General features: G+C 43.2%; 2 protein-coding genes across 7 annotated transcripts in view; one reads left to right on the top strand and one right to left on the bottom strand.

Annotated features, from left to right (window-relative positions):
- LOC139280172 (zinc finger protein 420-like) overlaps positions 1-18,556 on the top strand; it is a 69,570-nt gene extending 51,014 nt beyond the window's left edge. For 4 of the 6 annotated variants that reach the window (XM_070899734.1, XM_070899732.1, XM_070899735.1 and 1 more), the window contains 5 exons: positions 3,981-4,067; positions 5,193-5,339; positions 7,967-8,626; positions 10,897-11,025; positions 16,667-18,556. In XM_070899734.1, the coding sequence (XP_070755835.1) occupies positions 3,981-4,067; positions 5,193-5,339; positions 7,967-8,626; positions 10,897-11,025; positions 16,667-16,992 (1,349 nt within the window). In that variant the 3' untranslated portion in view covers positions 16,993-18,556. The remainder of the gene's footprint in view (positions 1-3,980; positions 4,068-5,192; positions 5,340-7,966; positions 8,627-10,896; positions 11,026-16,666) is intronic. The other 2 variants (XM_070899733.1, XM_070899736.1) reach the window with 2 other exon arrangements.
- A 401-nt stretch (positions 18,557-18,957) lies between these two features.
- Positions 18,958-20,335, bottom strand: part of LOC139280175 (L-lactate dehydrogenase A chain-like) — a 61,762-nt gene continuing 60,384 nt past the window's right edge. The window contains exon 8 of the mRNA XM_070899741.1: positions 18,958-19,487. Within this exon, the coding sequence (XP_070755842.1) occupies positions 19,323-19,487 (165 nt within the window). The 3' untranslated portion in view covers positions 18,958-19,322. The remainder of the gene's footprint in view (positions 19,488-20,335) is intronic.

Genomic DNA, 20,335 nt, shown 5'->3' with positions numbered 1-20,335 from the left:
GCTGTTTTGCATGCTTATTATTTTCTGCCTGCCACGGAGGAGAGTTAATCCTAAGTCCGCAATTACTGAAAATCTCCAGTGTTATTATTTATTATGCATTTACTGTTAAACTATAAACTGCCAAATAGATATATTAAAGTAATAGTCAAAAGGAATGCTGATGATATCACCTTCACAAGACTAGGAAGGTCACACACTATCGGAAGTTATATGAGAAAACCAGTTTATAAAAAAGGAAGAGTTCCTTTTTTATTAAACTACAATTATAAATCTGCTTTCACGACCACTGGACGTCCTAAAGCGCTTTACAGCCAATGAAGTACTTTTGAAGTGTAGTCATCATTGTAATGTAGGAAACACGGCAGCCAATTTGCGCACATCAAGCTCCCACAAACAACAATGTGATAATGACTGGATAATCAAATGTTGATTGAGGGATAAATATTGGCCAGGACACCGGGGATAACTCCCCTGCTCTTCTTCGAAATAGTGCTATAGGATCTTTTACGTCCACCTGAAAAGGCACACAGGACCTCGGGTTAACATCTCCTCCGAAAGATGGCACCTCCAACAGTGCAGCACCACAGACTGCACTGGAGAGTCAACCTAGATTTTTGTGCTTAAGTCTTTGGAGTGGGAAGCCCAAATACAGTCACAAAGGTATTCTATTTGATCCTTGAGCTCACTACAAATTACCTAGATATGTGGAAAATTATCCAGAGTTAACACCCTCCCCCACAAATGTAACACAGTGCCATAATAAAAAAATTCTATTTAACTGCACAGTGGATGGGAGATGAAGCTAAGTCCAGGTGGGTCTCTGAGTTTAAACACTGTATCGCAGTGTGACCTGTTTGATCTCTTTCTACAATGGGTAAATAATTTTAAAAATGCAGGACCTACTCGTGTTGTTCTGCTGAACTATAGCAATTGTCTATTGTGATTTCAGTTGCTGTGTTGGAGGTTGGTGTCATTTTTGAGCATTTAGGATGTTGGAGAGGTTGTGGAAGAATTTGGATTTTGATGGTCGTAATGGGCTCAAGTTTCGGACCCCCGCTAGAACGGCGCACATCGGAGAGGCCCACCTAATTTGTGGAACAGAGATTGCGCCGATTACTTACCTCACGATTCTTGGATATACGTCGGGCCGTTTCCAGCTTGGCGCGGTGCAGCAGGAGCTGCTGTGGGTGGAGCTACAGCTTTGCGCCAAAAAGAGTGCCGGCAGCTGCGTGCGTACGCAGTAGCTCCTGGCCCTCCCCCAGCGCATCCTGTCTCCGAGCGACTACCCTATCCCTGGCCGAAGGGATGTCGTCCCTATCCCAGGCCGAGTTGCCTGACTGCCCTTACCTCTTCGGCGGCGGGGCACGCCTGTCATCTCGTCGGGGGCAGGCCCTGCCCGATCTCGGCGGCGACGGGGCCCGCCCGAGCACCTCAGCGGCGGGGCCTGCCCGAGCACCTCAGCGGCGGGCCCTGCCCGAGCACCTCAGCGGCGGGCCCTGCCCGAGCACCTCAGCGGCGGGGCCCGCCCGAGCACCTCAGCGGCGGGGCCCGCCCGACCGGTATCTCCTCGGCGGCGGGGCCCACCCGATCTCGGCGGCGACGGGGCCCGCCCGACCGGCATCTCCTCCAGGACGGGCCCCGCCCGATCTCGGCGGCGACGGGGCCCGCCCGACCGGTACTCCTCAGGAGCGGGCCCCGCCCGAGAAGCTCTTCAGCAGGCTGTTGGAGGGCTCCTGGTGCTGCAGTAGGTGAGTAGAAACTTTAAATTTATTATTGATTGATTTTTTTAAAATTATTTTTTATTTTTAATTTTTTTTTGATTGATTTATTGGTTGATTTATTGATTTATTTATCATTTATTATTGATGATGGCTCTTTATTGGTAAAAGTGAAGTGTTTAATGCTTTGTAAAATCCCTTAACTTCCTTCTAACTTCCCTTCCCCTCCCCCATCTCTTGCTGCCTGCGTCTAATTTATAAAATGTAGGCAAGGTTTTTCTGAGCGTACACAAATCTACACTTACTCCGTTCTAAGTTAGTTTGGAGTAACTTTTCGCTGCCTAAACTTGCAAAACAGGCATAAGTGACTGGTAATGCCCCCTTTTGAAAAAAAAACTGTACTAAAACGAAACTATTCTTAATAACTAGAACTGGAGCAAACTAAATGCCGAGAATTGCGATTTCTAAGATACTCCATACTCAACTAAAAAATGGGAGCAACTCGAGCTGAAACTTGAGTCCATACATCTGGTGCTGGCATTCAGTGGTAATGACCAACAGAAAAATATATGAATCCATTGTTGAATAATGAAACGTTATCTTGTAATAATGCAGCATAATCTTAATGCTTTTTGTCACGGGAATCATTTAGTATGTAAGTTTTTCTGTTTCTTAGTTGTCAGCCATGCCTCAAGCTCAGCAAGCTCCCACAAACAGCAATGTGATAATGACATCATCTATTATGTTGGTTGAGGGATAAATATTGGCCAGGACACCGGGGATAACTCCTCTGCACTTCTTCAAAATAACGTATGGGATTTTTACGTCCGCTTGAGAGAGCAAACAGGGCCTTGGTTTAATGTCTCACCTGAAGGATGGCACCTCTGACCGTGCAGCACTCCCAGAGTGTCAGCCTATATTTTTGTGCTTGGGTCTCGAGTGGGACATGAATCAGAAGGGTGTGTGCTACCAACTGAGCCACGACTGACAATATATCTGGGATTTTTATCCGTTCATTCTTCTGTAGTGTTTAGTGCAGCATCGCAAGTATTGTTCATATTCGGTATATGGGCAAGTCGAGTTACGTTCCCTAACTTCATATCAAGCTTTATCACAGATTTAATCCCAAGACTGTAACTACATTGAGGAATGGCAGACCAAATGCTGCCAGAGTGGGCAGTGATATCTTGTGATAATTCATCTGCAGTGATTGATTTTATTCCTTTTCTATTTAGCTTTAGTTTTTGTTTTAATTTGTAAATATTTGAGTTTTTTTCAAGTTTTGTTTCATGTTAACTTGTGAGAATAATCATTTTTTCTTGCTGCTTCTGTCAAGTCACAGCCACGTACCCATTATATACACAACTAACGTAATATTACCAAAAATAACATAGAGCGAGTGAAAGTTGTTGTACCAATCTGGAACATACGGCCCGGATTTTGTGGTGGGTAATGACGGCAAAACTGTCCGTGTTCACCGTCATTACCCCTCTGAAATGGATCATAACTTCAGGATTTGGCGCATGCGCAGATGAACATGGAAATGCTGAAGTTGCGGTCAGTCACGCACTGCTCCGCCACAGGTTGTGCTATGGAACTCCCCACAGCTGGCAATCACTGAAATCACTTGAACTGGCAAAAACCTGAGCTTTTCCAATCTAATTGAGCTGTTAAACACCCCAGTAAAAGTTAAGCCTTGTTGGAATAGGTTTAACTGTGGTTTTAACAACCGTTCTGGCCCTAAAAGACTAATTTTATATTTGTGGAATGTCAAATTTCTCCATTATGATAGAAAATTACTAGATGTTTAAAATTATAAAAATATTTCTTTTTTAAGTTACTTTGATATTTCAGCTTCAACCTTAACCTCATGTATATGTCACAATCTTTATTTCACTCTCTGTAAAATGTTTAAAAAGTGAATTGAATCTGTGCTTTTTATATCCTGGTTTGCTATCTGCTTGAATTGTTCAGTGTGATTGGCTGCTTAGACAGCTTGATGATATGACTGCTGCTTTGCGCCGGGAATCCCCTTTTGACAGTGTTACAATCAATATAATATCGAGAAGCCGAAAATTTTTGGCAGAGCAATCACAAGATCTTTGTGGGCAGCTTTCTTCGTGGTCAGTGGTGATCGCCATCGCTTCACTGCTGACTGCAAATTCAGGCCCAATGTATTCTGTAGATGTTTTAGTGCTTCTTTTCATCTGTGATGCTCAACAGATTTTAGTTTTAATTTGTTCATTTATTATCCATTTCCAGTAACCTTGCTGTCCTTGTGGTGCTCCTGCAATGGTGAACTGTGGCTTGCTAGGCCACTTCGGAGGGCATTTAGAATCAACCACAAAGGTCAGACTGGGGAGGGATAGGTAGGCTCCCTTCACTGACAGACATTAGTGAAACAGTTGGGTTTTTACAACACAACACAATGCAATAGCAAAATACCGCGGATGCTGGAATCCGACACAAAAACAGAAAATGCTGGAAACACTCAGCAGGCCAGGAAGCATCCGTGGAGAAACAGCGTTAACGTTTCAGGTCTGTGACCTTTCATCAGAACTGGAAAAGTTAGCGATGTATGGGTTTTTACGACAATCTGGATTATTTTCTCGGTTAATTTTTCTAGCCCACATTGACTTCAATTTCACAATTTGCTGTGGTGGGATTTGAAATCGCACCCTAACTTTTCATCAGGGGGGGTCACAATTCTATCCAACATGTTGCTCAAGTGCCACTCTCGAGAATACTGAAACATGCTGCACCACTAAATGGCGAGACCCTATCCTGTGCCTGCAATTTGGTCCTTGGTTACTGATCCAGTACCCTAACCACTGGGTTTCCACACCCAGCAAATGAAACGGCCAAAAATTGAAACCTTACAGAACAGAACCATTCGTCCTGTAAGATTAATTTCCTCTTTGTCTGTTCAGCTTCCACTTCACAACTTAAAATCAGAGGCTCACTGTGTAGAAAATCATAGGCACAGGATCATGTCACACCCATTAGTAGTGCAAGATGTTGGTTAGAATTCTAAACCTTGATAAGTTAGTCCTGGACCCTTACAATAGTAGCCATATTTACAAAGAGGCTGGTAATGCTGAACTCTCAGATGCTTGACTATCAGCCGTGGACTGAGAACATTATGAAGATCTTGCATATATGTAACCTCTTTCACAACCTCAGCACATCCCAAAGCGCTTCACAGCCAATGAAGTGGTTTTGAAGTGTAGTAATGTAGTAAATCTTTTTAATGTTATTCTGATTAATACTAATGATGCTTTCTCACTCCGTGGTACAAGATTGTTTAGGTATTTAAAGTCTTTGAACTATCATGTGAAGCATTTTATACTAATAAGTTCTATTCCTGTTAAAGTCTCAAATTGACTGTGAATCCCCTGCTTATTATGGACTATCTGGACTATTGTGGACAATGGAAGCTTTTAATGCGAAACTTGCTTTTATATTTTTTCTCAGCTTGCTGCAAAACCGACAAGATAGATTCAGCAGCAGTGCACCTAAACGCGCCAATGACTGAACAAGGTCAGAATTATAATACAAACACCAACGGTGATTTGCAGTTTATCCAAGAAAATAACATGGAAAACCAAAGGCAGTACAGAGGTAACAATATTATTTTCAAATAAATCCAATCCTATAGATAGTAACTATGGGCTCAATTTTCCCCAGTATTTGCGCCGTTTTTTTTTTGGAGTAGACTGCTTTTTCTGGCCTAACTTAAAAATCCCCAGTTTCCCCAATCAATTTGCACCAGCATAACTCAGTTAGTTACGTTTTTTTTAGGCACGTTTTTTTTTCTCAGAAGGGGGCGTTACCAGCCACCTATGCCAATTCTGCCATTTAGGCAACTTTGGCCAGTTAATAGTTACTCCATTTCTACTTAGGCCAGCGTATGTGGCCTCTCGAGAAAACCCTTGTGGAGAGTTAAAGAAATTGGCGCATGTAAGGAAATCGACGCAGGTAAGTGCAGCAGATGTCCGGACAGCAGCAGCAGCAAGAAAGGTAAGAGAGATAGGTGGGGAAGGAAGAGATAGGTGAGGGGAAGCCTTTCGGGTGTAGTTAGGTGCGGGAACCGGGAGGGAGGAGACCACTCAGCCTGGGCTCAGGGACGGGGGAGTGGACTGGGAGGCCACTCGGCCTGGGCTAGGGGTGGACCGGGAGGCTACTCGGCCTGGGCTAGGGGACGGGGTGCAGACCGGGAGGCCACTCGGCCTGGGCTGGGGCAGGAGAACCCACCAGCAAGCCCTTCGGCTAGGGGCAGGGGTGCAGACCGGGAGACCACTCGGCCTGGGCTAGGAGCGGGACAACGCACTGGCAAGCCCTTCGGTCAAGGCTAGGGGCGGGAGAACGCACCACCCAAAAAATCGGGCGTAACTCATCAAGTACTCCAAAAAAAATGCTTTGGGGAAAATTGAGCCCTATAGGAAGTTCCTAAAAATGTTCTAGAAGATACTGGATTGTGAAGGGCGGGGGAAAAATATTTGAAATTGGCAAGGATGAAGATTGTTGAGATGGACGAAGAGAAAAGTGATAACTATTCTGAGTACATGAATAAAAATAAAGAAAGAACTTGCATTTATATAACGTCTTTTACAATCTTAGGACGTCCCAAAGTGCCTTATAGCTAATATAGAGCTAAGTGATGGATATTGATGGGATGAAAATAGAATTAACATTTTAGAACATTTGAGCAGCTCTTGTGACATCCAAAGTATGGATGAGTAAAAAATAAAGTTCCTCCTCCCGTGACTCCAAGATTAAATTAAAATCATTGCACGACTAGAAGAGTGTGACCACAAGTCAGATACTTGTATGGGATTTTATACCACTCTTGAACTGAGTTATTTTTGAACTAGATATTTTATCTCCAATATCGTTTACTGCATCACATGTTGTTCACAATTACACATCCAACAGTGACACTTATTAAGCTATCAACCCTCGTGCCAGCTGTAAACACTAATCTTCAGCACTTCACACAGCGACTATTGTTTTGCTTAATGCTTTCTTCTGTCTCAGTCCTATTTCTCTAACTATACAAGCACAAAACACTTATTCTACCACTGTTCACAATGTGCAAGTTAGCCAGCTTGTTACAACACTGACTATCATGCAACAGCTTCACTGTACAATAATTAGCCCTACAACCCCCAAGATATCTGCACTTCTCTAATTGTGGTCTCTTGAACATCCCTGATTTTAATCGCTCAACCATTGGTGGCTGTGCTCTCAGCTGCCTAGGCCCTAAGCTCTGAATTCCCTCCTCCGCCCCTCCCTCCTCCTTTAAGACACTCCTTAAAACCTACCTCTCATACCAAGCTTTTGTCCGTATGTGGCTTGGTGTCAAATATTGTTTGATAACGCTCCTGTGAAGCGCCTGGGTCCGTTTTACTATGTTAAAGGCACTATATAATTACAAGGTGTTGTGTTATGGAGTTACAAGTTCCTATGTAATAAAATAATTGTATTTCCTTAATTCTTTTCAACAATAAATTGCATTTATATTGCACCGTTATATTGAAGGCATTTCACATTTCAGAAAAAAACTTACTGAACATGTGGCATAAAATATAAAATGGGACCCAATAGGTCACTCAAAAAGAAACTGCCAGTAAAAATTTTTGAAATTGTTTTCATAGTCCTAGATTCCTTCTTTAATCAATTATCTGCTTGACCAGCTACATAAAGAAAGACTGAAGGATGATGAGTGTGTGTGTGTGTGGTACCTTTCCAGTCCTTGGGATGTCCTCAAACACTTCACAGCCAATGAAGTACTTTTGATGTCAATGTAGGCAAACATGGCAGCCAATCCACATACAGCCAGATCCCACAAACAGTAGTGAGAAAAATGATCAGATCATCTGTTTTAGTGGAGTTGGTTGAGGAATAAATGTTGGCTAGGACACCCAGGGAACTCCTCTGCTCTTGCTCGAATAGTACAATGGCTTCCTTTCCATCTACCAGGCAAACCATGGCCTTGCTTCCGAAAGATGGCACCTCTGACCATGCAGTGCTCCCTCGGTAATGCACTGATATGTCAGCCTGGATTATATGCTCAAAATTCTGTAGTTGGTCTTGAACTCACAACTTTCTGACGGGTGCGAATGCTACCACTGGACTAAGGTGACAACTGTATGCTTAATGAACTGACATCTTGGGTATACATTTTTGTGTGTCTTGTTTTGGTATCTGTCTTCAAGTTGCATCAAAACTTTTAAAAATTACTATAGGGTCAATCTGTGCACTTCCTGAAGTAGATCCTATTGAAGTAGCGTGCTCTGGGAATTCAGGCAACCGTTACCCTGAGGATTTCACAAAACATGGTGATTACGATAGCAGCTCCGCGGTGGACATTTTGTTGGGCGGTACTTTGACCCGGCTGAGTGATTGCCCATTCGAAGACAAAAGAACTAATGCTTCCCATTCTCCAATGGGTAAGATGAATAGCATAAACTATAAAACTGATAACAAAACCATCTCCTGTTTGAGACCTTTGAACAATGAAAAGACATTCAAAGAGGTTGCATCTTTGAGCAATGACATTATTTCTACTGGAGGGAAATGCTTTAAATGTGAATACTGTGGGAGGAGATTTTTGCGCAAAGCACAGTTAACGATGCACAGACGCACTCACACCGGAGAGAAGCCATACGTGTGTGATGAATGCGGAAGAGGCTTTGCAGAGAAGTCCAACCTAAATGACCATCGTCGAACTCACACAGGTGAACGTCCTTACGTGTGTACTTTCTGTGCCAAAGCATTTCATCGTAGTACACACCTGAAGGTACATCTGCGTCGCCACACTGGGGAAAAACCGTACAAGTGCGACGATTGCAAGAAAACATTTGTGGACTCTTCCTCCCTTCAGAGGCACAGACGATTTCCCTCAGGTAAGAGCCTTGTCTGGACTTTCAAAATGCTTTTGATAAGGTACCTCACAAGATGCTTCACTTTACAAGGTTGAATCTTGTGGAATTAGAGGTAAGCTGCTGTGGTGGTTTAAGAATTAGCTGCAGGCAGGCAGACAGAAATGAATGGATTTGGATCTTCTTGGAGACCAGTTACCAGTGGTGTCCCTCGGGGATCGTACCGTTGCTATTTGCTATTTTCATTAATGACCTAGATGTAGGTGTTGGGGGGGATGATCCACATGTTTGCAGATTATATCAAGATATGTGCGAGTGTGTTGGGGAAATGGATCTGTGTTTGGAAAATTATGTTTAACTTAGAAAAGTATAGTGTTTGCATGTAGACAAGCCTGGCGTTACAGGGAACAGAATTGGAGCCAGTGAGAGAGCTGGACATGTATCTGGCTGGGGTAGACATCAGAATGTAATATAACTAAAGGTCAATGTGATCTAAATTGAAAGAAAAAAAAACTTGCATTTATATAGTGCCTTTCATGACCACCGGATGTCCCAAAGCGCTTTATAGCCAATACTTTTTGAAGTGTAATCACTGTTGTAATGTAGGAAACACGGCAGCCAATTTGCGCACAGCAAGCTCTCACAAACAGCAATGTGGTAATGACCAGATAATCTATTTTTGTTATGTTGATTGAGGGATAAATATTGGCCAGGACACCAATAATAATTCCAATTTTAAATTGGAATTTACTTTTCAGTAACTTGCATATATGTTCTCTTGTCCCACTGGCTTGACTAAAGTAATGGGCTAAAAATCGCGGTCTCCTCGGGCGCATACGATGTGCGCACACACCTATAGAGACCCCACAAGTGCCAGTTCTCAATGCGCAATGCAAACTGTCAATTTCTTTTGACAGTTCCAACGCATCCCCAAGAAAAGGGCCTTCGCGGGCAGAGATTTGGGCTATTTGCCCAGCTCTTGCCCAACAAATATCCTTCAAACTCTTACGCCAGATTAAAGCCGGCGTGATAGAAAATAAAATGTTATCAGTTTTTATATTAAAATCCCTGTCCAGTAAGGTAAGTTTATTTTGACCCCTATTAAAAAATATTTTTAAAAATTCAAAAATTTTTGTCTGAATTAAATTAAATGTTTTCATTTCAATTAATTTTAAATATGTTTGTGTTTTTCTAATTTCTTTAAAATGTTTCTGTTTTTGGGGGTATCCCCATTCATAGAAATGGTGATCTCCATTTTACTGTGAATGGGAATGCACCATTTTCATTGGTTGGTCTGGCCATGATTCCAGGCTGCATATACGCGCCTGGAATAATTGGGCCCCTATGCTGGACTGTGCTGCTAGGCCTTGGAGCACAAGTCTATGTTCCTCCGGGACCATTCCAGGTATTTTCATTAAAAACATTTTGGTCCGGCTGCAATTTTTGGCCCATTGTTCCCAAGTACTATAACTGTGTTGTGAGAGAGACCTTATGAGCTGCTCCCATTCAGCTGTGGCTCAGTGGGTAGCACTCTCAGCTCCGAGTCAGGAGATTGTGGGTTCATAGTCTCACTTCAGTTCAGCACTAAGGGAGTGCTGCAATGTCAGAGGTGCCATCTTTCAGATGAGAAGTTAAACCGAGGCCCCGTCTGCCCTCTCAGGTGGACGTGAAAGATCCCAGGGCACTATTTTGAAGAAGAGCAGGGGAGTTATCCCCGGTGTCCTGGCCAATATCTATCCCTCAATCAGCATCACTAAAAACAGATTATCTGGTCATTATCACATTACTGCACTCCAAAAAGTACTTCATTGGCTGCAAAGCACTTTAGGACGTATGGTAGTCGTGAAAGGCGCTATAGAAATGCAAGTCTTTATTTTTTTCATTCAAGTCTGTCAGATGAGAGGTTCAGTTGTCAATTAAAGTTACTACCATGTGGGGAGACCTTATCCCTTTTTGATGTGGGAGCATGAGGCACATGTCTTAGCGAAGTGTGAATTAAATGGAAAGGCACCTGAGCCCTCAGACGGCACAAGGAGCCATCTTCTTACAGTAGCCCAAAAATCCGTGACATTTTACATAACAATCCTGCCTCTCAATAACGAATTGATACTCATTAGCAACATTGTGAACCGAATCGAACTATGAGGCAGCTTATTGTTGTAGTTTAGAAAAATAATTAATTTAACAAAAGATCAACTCTGATAACACAGGCAAAATACCAAAAAACTGATACATGTAACAAGTTTTATTTTGATATACTTTCCAAAACATCGAATTGATGTTATTTCTCTTAGGCTGCTGTAGAGCTGATTACATAAAACCTTTGCGAAAAGAGCCCATGGGAGAGCAAGAAGGTTATTCTGAAGCAAAGAACAGTACTGACGTAAGATTGAAGGAAAATTGTCTAACGATGGAATGTGCAGGTAAACGCCTTGTGAATTGCAACACCTTTCACTTCTGTAACTGCTGCTTTCCTCTGCCCCTGTGATTTAGGGCATGTGTGCCCTGGTGGAATTCCTGATCTGAGCAGTTCCTGGCTGGGAACATGCTTCTCCTGATAGAGAGAAGATCAAAGAGCAGATGGTCTCGGAGGAAGGGGTAGACTTGTGCTCTGAGGCCTAGCTGCAAAGTCCAGTACGGGCCCACGTATTCCAAGAGCTTATGTGCAGCCTGGGATCATGTGGGCTGGATCAAAGATCTTTATGCACCTTCGCCCAACTGGGGGGGGGGGGGGGGGGAGGTGGTGAGGGGGATTCTTTGTCCTATCAGAAAATTGGGATACGCATGCATTCAGAATACCCTTGAAGAGACTTAGAATACCAAAGAAAATAATTTTTATTGTATAGAAGCATAGAAAATAGGTGCAGGAGTAGGCCATTCGGTCCTTCAAGCCTGCACCACCATTCAATAAGATCATGGCTGATCATTCTCTCAGTACCCCTTTCCTGCTTTCTCTCCATACCCGTTGATCCCCTTAGCCATAAGGGCCATATCTAACTCCCTCTTGAATATATCCAACGAACTGGCATCAACAACTCTTTGCAGCAGGGAATTCCACAGGTTCACAATTCTCTGAGTGAAGAAGTTTCTCCTCATCTCAGTCCTAAATGGCTTACCCCTTATCCTTGGACTGTGTCCCCTGGTTCTGGACTTCCCCAACATCGGGAACATTCTTCCTGCATCTAACCTGTCCAGTCCCGTCAGTATTTTATATGTTTCTATGTGATCCCCTCGCATCCTTCTAAACTCCAGTGAATACAGGCCCAGTCGATCCAGTCTCTCCCCATGTGTCAGTTATATAGAAAGCTGATTGTTAAATAAGATATTTTTGGGGGTACAAATGAGTTGTGATATTTTTTTCTCAAACATGTCTGATAAATTAGAAACATAGGCCCCAAGTTTCCACATGATTTGCTCCTGATTTTTAGGGGCAACTGGTGTAGAACGGAGTATCTTAGAAATCGGAATTCTCGTCATTTAGTTTGCTCCAGTTCTAGTCAGTTAGAACAGTTTCACTTTGGAACAGAATTTTTTTTTCAAAAGGGGGCGTGTCCAGCCACTTACGCCTGATTTCAAAGTTTCGTAAGTGAAAACTTACTCCAAACTAACTTAGAATGGAGTAAGTGAAGATTTTTGTACACTCGAAAAAACCTTGTCTACACTTTGGAAAATCAGGCGTAGGTTACAAATTAGGCGTAGGGAACGAGGTGGGGGGTAGGGGGGGCAAGGGAAGTCATTAAATTTTACAATCAATCCTTAGTTATACTTATACAAATATTATACAAATAAATCCAACCTGAATAAAAATTTATAAGCAAAGGAAGGATTAAATAAACCATGTTCCTACCTGTGTGAAATAGCATCAGCCTTCGAGCTGCTGTGCTTCAGGCAGGCCTTTCATGTTGGAGACAGGCAGCGGTGTGGCGTCAGTGTCTCGACGGCAGCGGCAGCAAGCTTCGAGCTGAGCTGCAGTGCTTGAGGCAGGCCTTCATTCTCTTCGTGGCTGGCCGCGAAGAAGCAACACCGGACGGACCCGAGGCCATTCGGCCATGAGATATCAGCGGCGTCAGTGGCTGGCCGGCAGCCGAAGAATCAGCAGCGGACCGACGTGAGGCCATTCGGCCATAGGATATCAGCGGCGTCAGTGGCTGGCCGGCAGCCGAGGAATCAACACCTGACACACGCAGCTCTTTATGGTGCTTGAGGCCATTCGGCCACGCTTTAGGGGCGGCGTCAGTGGCTCGATGGCAGCCGAAGATACAGCAGCAGCCTTCGAGCTGTGAGGGGGACTGAGGCCATTTGGACAGGGAGAGGCAGCCACATCGACAGTTTTACATTTAAATTTGCAGAATGGGTGCTGCATTGTCAACACCACGTATTATTCAATGGTTTGCCATCTTTGTTCTTGGTGGACGTTGATCCATTGCAAAGTTGAATTCGCACTCTTATTTCTCCAAACACACAGTCCTTAATTTGCATGCACCAATGCAGGCACCGGTTCTGCAAGTTTAGCAGTAAAAAGCTGAACTCACTGATTTCAGCAGGTGATTTATTCAGCAGTGCTGCTAAAAGCACTCCCTCACACACAGAAATATCAAAAAAAATTAAATTACAAGCCTTTGCAGGGGTCCAAGAAACAAATCTTCACTTTTTCTGCAGTATTTTTAAAAATGGCCGAGTGCCAATGTTTGTGTGAGACTGCGCGCACGCTCCAACGCGGACGCGCAGGGTTGCTGGCACCACGAAGGCTAATTTAAATTGTACCCGCCCCCTGCTACTTAGAAAATTGGCGTGAGTGTTAGGCTCCGCCCCCTGCTGCGAAGAGCGCGCCGCGCCAAGCAGACATCGAGCTCCAAGGAGCTCGAGAATATCGGACCTTTTTTTAGGCGCAGTTTTCGGCGCGAAAAACAGGCGCCCAGCTCGGAGGTGCGCCGTTTTTACCACGGGACGAAACTTGGGGCCATAGAACATAGGTGCAGGAGTAGGCCATTCGAGCCTTCGAGCCTGCACCACCATTCAATGAGTTCATGGCTGAACATGCAACTTCAGTACCCCATTCCTGCTTTCTCGCCATACCCCTTGATCCCCCTAGTAGTAAGGACTACATCTAACTCCTTTTTGAATATATTTAGTGAATTGGCCTCAACAACTTTCTGAGGTAGAGAATTCCACAGATTCACCACTCTCTGGGTGAAGAAGTTTCTCCTCATCTCGGTCCTAAATGGCTTACCCCTTATCCTTAGACTGTGACCCCTGGTTCTGGATTTCCCCAACATTGGGAACATTCTTCCTGCATCTAACCTGTCTAAACCCGTCAGAATTTTAAACGTTTCTATGAGATCCCCTCTCATTCTTCTGAACTCCAGTGAATACAAGCCCAGTTGATCCAGTCTTTCTTGATATGTCAGTCCGCCATCCCGGGAATCAGTCTGGTGAACCTTCGCTGCACTCCATCAAAAGCAAGAATGTCCTTCCTCAAGTTAGGAGACCAAAACTGTACACAATACTCCAGGTGTGGCCTCACCAAGGCCCTGTACAACTGTAGCAACACCTCCCTGCCCCTGTACTCAAATCCCCTCGCTATGAAGGCCAACATGCCATTTGCTTTCTTAACCACCTGCTGTACCTGTATGCCACCCTTCAATGACTGATGTACCATGACACCCAGGTCTCGTTGCACCTCCCCTTTTCCTAATCTGTCACCATTCAGATAATAGTCTGTCTCTCTGTTTTTACCACCAAAGTGGATAACCTCACATTTATCCACATTATACTTCATCTGCCATGCATTTGCCCACTCACCTAACCTATCCAAGTCACTCTGCAGCCTCATAGCATCCTCCTCGCAGCTCACACTGCCACCCAACTTAGTATCACCCGCAAATTTGGAGATACTACATTTAATCCCCTTGTCTAAATCATTAATGTACAATGTAAACAGCTGGGGCCCCAGCACAGAACCTTGCGGTACCCCACTAGTCACTGCCTGCCATTCTGAAAAGTACCCATTTACTCCTACTCTTTGCTTCCTGTCTGCCAACCAGTTCTCAATCCACATCAGCACACTACCCCCAATCCCATGTGCTTTAACTTTACACATTAATCTCTTGTGTGGGACCTTGTCGAAAGCCTTCTCAAAGTCCAAATACACCACATCAACTGGTTCTCCCTTGTGCACTCTATTGGAAACATCCTCAAAAAATTCCAGAAGATTTGTCAAGCATGATTTCCCTTTCACAAATCCATGCTGACTTGGACCTATCATGTCACCTCTTTCCAAATGCGCTGCTATGACATCCTTAATAATTGATTCCATCATTTTACCCACTACCGATGTCAGGCTGACTGGTCTATAATTCCCTGTTTTCTCTCTCCCTCCTTTTTTAAAAAGTGGGGTTACATTGGCTGCCCTCCACTCGATAGGAACTGATCCAGAGTCGATGGAATGTTGGAAAATGACTGTCAATGCATCCGCTATTTCCAAGGCCACCTCCTTAAGTACTCTGGGATGCAGACCATCAGGCCCTGGGGATTTATCGGCCTTCAATCCCATCAATTTCCCCAACACAATTTTCTGCCTAATAAAGAAATCCCTCAGTTCCTCCTTCTTACGAGATCCTCTGACCCCTTTTCTATCCGGAAGGTTGTTTGTGTCCTCAGTGAATACCGAACCAAAGTACTTGTTCAATTGGTCTGCCATTTCTTTGTTCCCCGTTATGACTTCCCCTGATTCTACCTGCAGGGGACCTACGTTTGTCTTTACTAACCTTTTTCTCTTTACATATCATCTATAGAAGCTTTTGAAGTCCATCTTAATGTTCCCTGCAAGCTTCCTCTCGTATTCTATTTTCCCTGCCCTAATCAAACCCTTTGTCCTCCTCTGCTGAGTTCTAAATTTCTCCCAGTCCCTGGGTTCGCTGCTATTTCTGGCCAATTTGTATGCCACTTCCTTGGCTTTAATATTATCCCTGATTTCCCTTGATAGCCACGGTTGAGCCACCTTCCCTTTTTTATTTTTACGCCAGACAGGGATGTACAATTGTTGTAGTTCATCCATGCAGTCTCTAAATGTCTGCCATTGCCCATCCACTGTCAACCCCTTAAGTATACCATTCGTCAATCTATCCTAGCCAATTCATGCCTCATACCTTCAAAGTTACCCTTCTTTAAGTTCTGGACCATGGTCTCTGAATTAACTGTTTCATTCTCCATCCTAATGTAGAATTCCACCATATTATGGTCACTCTTCCCCAAGGGGGAACGAGAGTGCTAATTAATCCTCTCTCATTACACAACACCCAGTCTAAATGGCCTCCCCCCTAGTTGGTTCCTCGACATATTGGTCTAGAAAACCATCCCTTATGCACTCCAGGAAATCCTCCTCCACTGTATTGTTTCCAGTTTGGTTAGCCCAATCTATATGCATATTAAATTCACCCATGATAACTGCTGCACCTTTATTGCATGCACGCCTAATTTCTTGTTTGATGCCCTCCCCAACATCACTACTACTGTTTGGAGGTCTGTACACAACTCCCACTCGTGTTTTCTGCCCTTTGATATTCCATAGCTCCACCCATACCGATTCCATATCATCCAAGCTGATGCCTTTCCTTACAATTGCATTAATTTCCTCTTTAACCAGTAATGCCACCCCGCCTCCATTTCCTTTCTGTCTATCCTTCCTAAATGTTGAATACCCTTGGATGTTGAGTTCCCAGCCTTGGTCACCCTGGAACCATGTCTCCGTGATGCCAACCACATCGTATCCGTTAACTGCTATCTGCACAATTAATTCGTCCACCTTATTCCGAATACTCCTCGCATTGAGGCACAGCGCCTTCAGGCTTGCCTTTTTAACACACTTTGACTCTTTAGAATTTTGCTGTAAAGTGGCCCTTTTTGTTTTTTGCCTTGGGTTTCTCTGCCCTCCACTTTTACTATTCTCCTTTCTGTCTTTTACAATTTTAATGAAACATTACTATTAACAAGCATCAAACTCATTTTTAAAATGGAAACTGTGGTTGCAAAGTTCTATAAATTGTCTTGTCTTTTTTCCCCCAGATTTATGCAGTTTACAGAGCAAACAAATCCCTGAAAAGAATGTGAATGATGCAAAGATTTTAATGCACAGCAACTCCAGTTGTACCTCAAATTCCAGTCTGTCTGAAGGAAAGCCGATTACCAATATTCACTTTGGTATTAATAATGGAGAGAAATTAGAACATTTTGATTACACGCTGATATCGGAGAGTGGTAGATACATAAAGAACAGTCCGAATACAGTACTTGATGAGCGGTTACTTGGTCTTAAGCAGCTCACACTCAAGACCCAAGTGGAGGAGAAACCCCCTACATGTACCAAGCATCCATTGACCTTCCTGCACTAAGCCTGCAGCTCACCATTCATAACCAGGCAATTGTAAAGACTCTGTCGTCATGCGCCATAATATTTAACTGCAATGAGCACTGCGTTTTGCACACAAATATGTGGCCTTATATTTACACTTCCAGACAAGTGGACCAACCTATCAAAATGCTCCCAAGTACAAAGAGACTAGATTATGAAATGCTGACCTCCCAGAATGGACATTTCTACCAGAAATTTGATCTTGGATGCAGAGCAGAACCACCATTGCACACTTATTCATCAACCCTTTCAAAAGCTTGATTTGATTACGTGACTGGCACTAATTGAGAAGCCATTACTTATAAATATGAGATGTGTTCCATCCAATATTTTATTTAAAACTTTTATAACATTGCAGAACAGTCTTATACTCACGACAAATAATAGATGGAGATTAACCAAAGAAAGCTACACATTTCCAAACCACTACCTTTCACAAAGAACAGCAAAAGAAAAATCTTTATCCTGTAACTGCATGAATATTCGACAGAAAATGTACGGTGAGTCAAACCCAAATCTGATTTAATGTATCAGTGGTATGACTATTGGTTAGCACAATATTTTAGAAATTACCATGTTCTAGGTGTACACCTTTTTTATTTGCACAGACTATAGTAAAACTAAATTTAAAGGACTTGCCTTCAGAATAAAGAAGTATATTTAATTTCCCTTCAGACTGTTTCAATATATGCAATATTTTGGTCCATTTTAAATGTTGGCAATGTTAAATGTAGTCTGTGACCTTGCTGTGTTACAGGATAACGACGAAAATAAAATAAGCAAAATAAATCAGAACAGAAATTATTAAGCAATTTTGTCAAAACTTCTAATCTGTAAAAAAAAAAAGAGTAATTTCTTAGTTGTAGGGCAATGTGCAATAAGACATTTCAAACAATGGAGCAGATTTTCCTGTCCCTGTATAGAAATAAACGGATCAGCTGGGAGCAGTATTCCTGCTAAGGTGTGTGCACGTGTGGTCGCACAGTAATATGAAAGGTCCCGCACAGGCTGCTCACCAGCTTTTACATTGTGCAGAAATTTAAAGGGACCGTGCATTGAAAAGAACAGAACAAAGTGCAGCTTACAGGGAATTCAGTTTGGCTGGGAGCGGCAAGTACAGAAAAATCAGGTGGGGAGGAGCGCATGTCTTGTCATTGAACCTACCTGCTTTTTCTGTCCCAATAATTTAAAAGGGCAGAAAACAGTGTGTGCTCCCTTATAGGGCCGTGGTCCTTGTTGCCCTATTATAAATGTTGCTAACTTATCAACTCCATTGCTGTATCGGAAACCAGCTGATTTAGTTCCTGGCTGAAAGTATGACATTTAGAAAGTGATTAGATTGAATCCTGACGGAAGATTCTGCAATTAATTTTGGAATTGATAAAGTAGACTTGCATGGCTCCCCACGCATACGGTGAGAAAGTATCCTTTCGGCATCTGCATCACAATGTCAACATGACAGTACTACATCATGCTTCTTGCTGTTTTCCCAATTTAATATTATTGTACTTTAGTAATGAAAAATAAAACAGATACATCATAAATGGAATATTTCAGAGATCTGTGTGTGTGACTGTATATTGATTACCATTAATGAGGTTGAAATTCATTCAGGAGTTTGACAGCTGAGTCATTTGGGAATTTAACATTCTTGAACACAGACTTCCTGGGAGATCTTCGTGTCCTTTAATTTTTAGATTTAGGCTGTGTGCAGACAGGATGCTAAGTATTTAAAGTGGAAGCACTGGTACCCAGTTCATACTTGACAGCATTCTATAGGCTGAAATGAATGGTTCTGGCTATTAGTGGGTAGTACACTTGTATTACAAGAAGTTATTTCATTCTATTATACAGTAACTCAATTTTGACACAACCCTTTCCCAATTAAATCAGTGCTGTTGTAGCTGGAGTTCTCCATTCGGACAGGAAAGGCAAAGGCCTTTTGGGTTTAAGGTTAATACGTCTTGCTCTGTTCAGGACATCCTTGTCATTTCTTTACTAATAACCTTCAGAGACTATTGTATTTCTCTGTTGTGACATGGATAGTAAATTGGGGGTTCACTTTAAGAGTTAGCATGCTTGTGATTTGGTTTGTGTTTTACTGGTGATTAATTACTGGGTTTCATAACTCTAGGAAACACTATCTAAAATAGTACACGTATCTAATTTCTGCACAACTACTACGCAGCAAATAACTTGACTGATATTTACTACGTATACACGCTATTATATAATGAGGCAATCACAAGTGACGCAACAGTGGTGCACTGATAACAGCTACATAAAGAGGCCTGGCTCTGAGCATCTTGTTCACAACTGGAGTTCTCGCTGGGTCTTCAATAGAGATTCCGCATTCTGTTTCAGTTTTGCTGCCTCTCCCACCTGAAGTGGCTGCCTTAAGATTCCACATACTCCTGTTGTGCCCAGGACACAGGGAAGGCTTAGGAACACATCCGCTCTGATGTCATGCTCATCCTGATGTATCATGGGAAGGAATGTCACAAATGTTACTGGCAGGAATTTGATATTAAATGGCAAATTTGCATTGGATGTGGGCAGTCAGTCAAATAAGTACTTGTTTTTAAAAAAAAAAGCAACCTTACAGACATATAATTCCAACAGAAAGTATTCCTCTTGCACTGTCGGCATCGAAGCAATGACCACGCTCGATCAGCTCCGATAGACGGGCTACATTGTCCGCATGCCCGATACTAGACTCCCAAAACAAGCGCTCTACTCAGAGCTCCAACACGGCAAGCAAGTTCCAGGTGGGCAGAGGAAACATCTCAAGGACACCCTCAAAGCGTCCTTAAAAAAAGTGCAACATCCCCACCGACACCTGGGAATCCCCGGCCCATGACCACTCAAATTGGAAGGTGCCGAACACCGCGAGTCTCTTCGCCGGGAGCACGCGGAAGCCAAGCACAAACAGCGGAAGTTGCGCACGACAACCCAAGCCCCCTACCCACCCGTCCCTCCAACCACTGTCTGCCCCACCGGTGACAGAGACTAAGTCAGGCATTGGTCTCACCAGTCACCTGAGAACTTATATTAGTGTGGAAGCAAGTCATCCTTGACTCCGAGGGACTGCGTAAGAGAGTTGAGAAAGCGCATCTGCTGATAAAGGGGATCCACATTATGCCCCCTGCAATCCTGCTGTGTTAGAGCAACACTTTGTATTGTACTTCAATCTAAAACCTAAACAAAACCTAATGGGAACATCATGCAAGACTGATGCTTCTTGCTGCAATGCCACTCATGGAACCTTATTTATTCAGCGTTCTCCATACAGCGCTGAACTAGAAGAATGAAGGCCATTGTGG

The sequence above is a fragment of the Pristiophorus japonicus genome, chromosome 14 (genome assembly GCF_044704955.1).
Source record: "Pristiophorus japonicus isolate sPriJap1 chromosome 14, sPriJap1.hap1, whole genome shotgun sequence".
In the NCBI taxonomy this organism is placed as follows: Eukaryota; Metazoa; Chordata; class Chondrichthyes; family Pristiophoridae; genus Pristiophorus; species Pristiophorus japonicus.
Note: the sequence above shows the minus strand (reverse complement) of the source record. Positions and strands in the feature narration are given on the sequence as shown.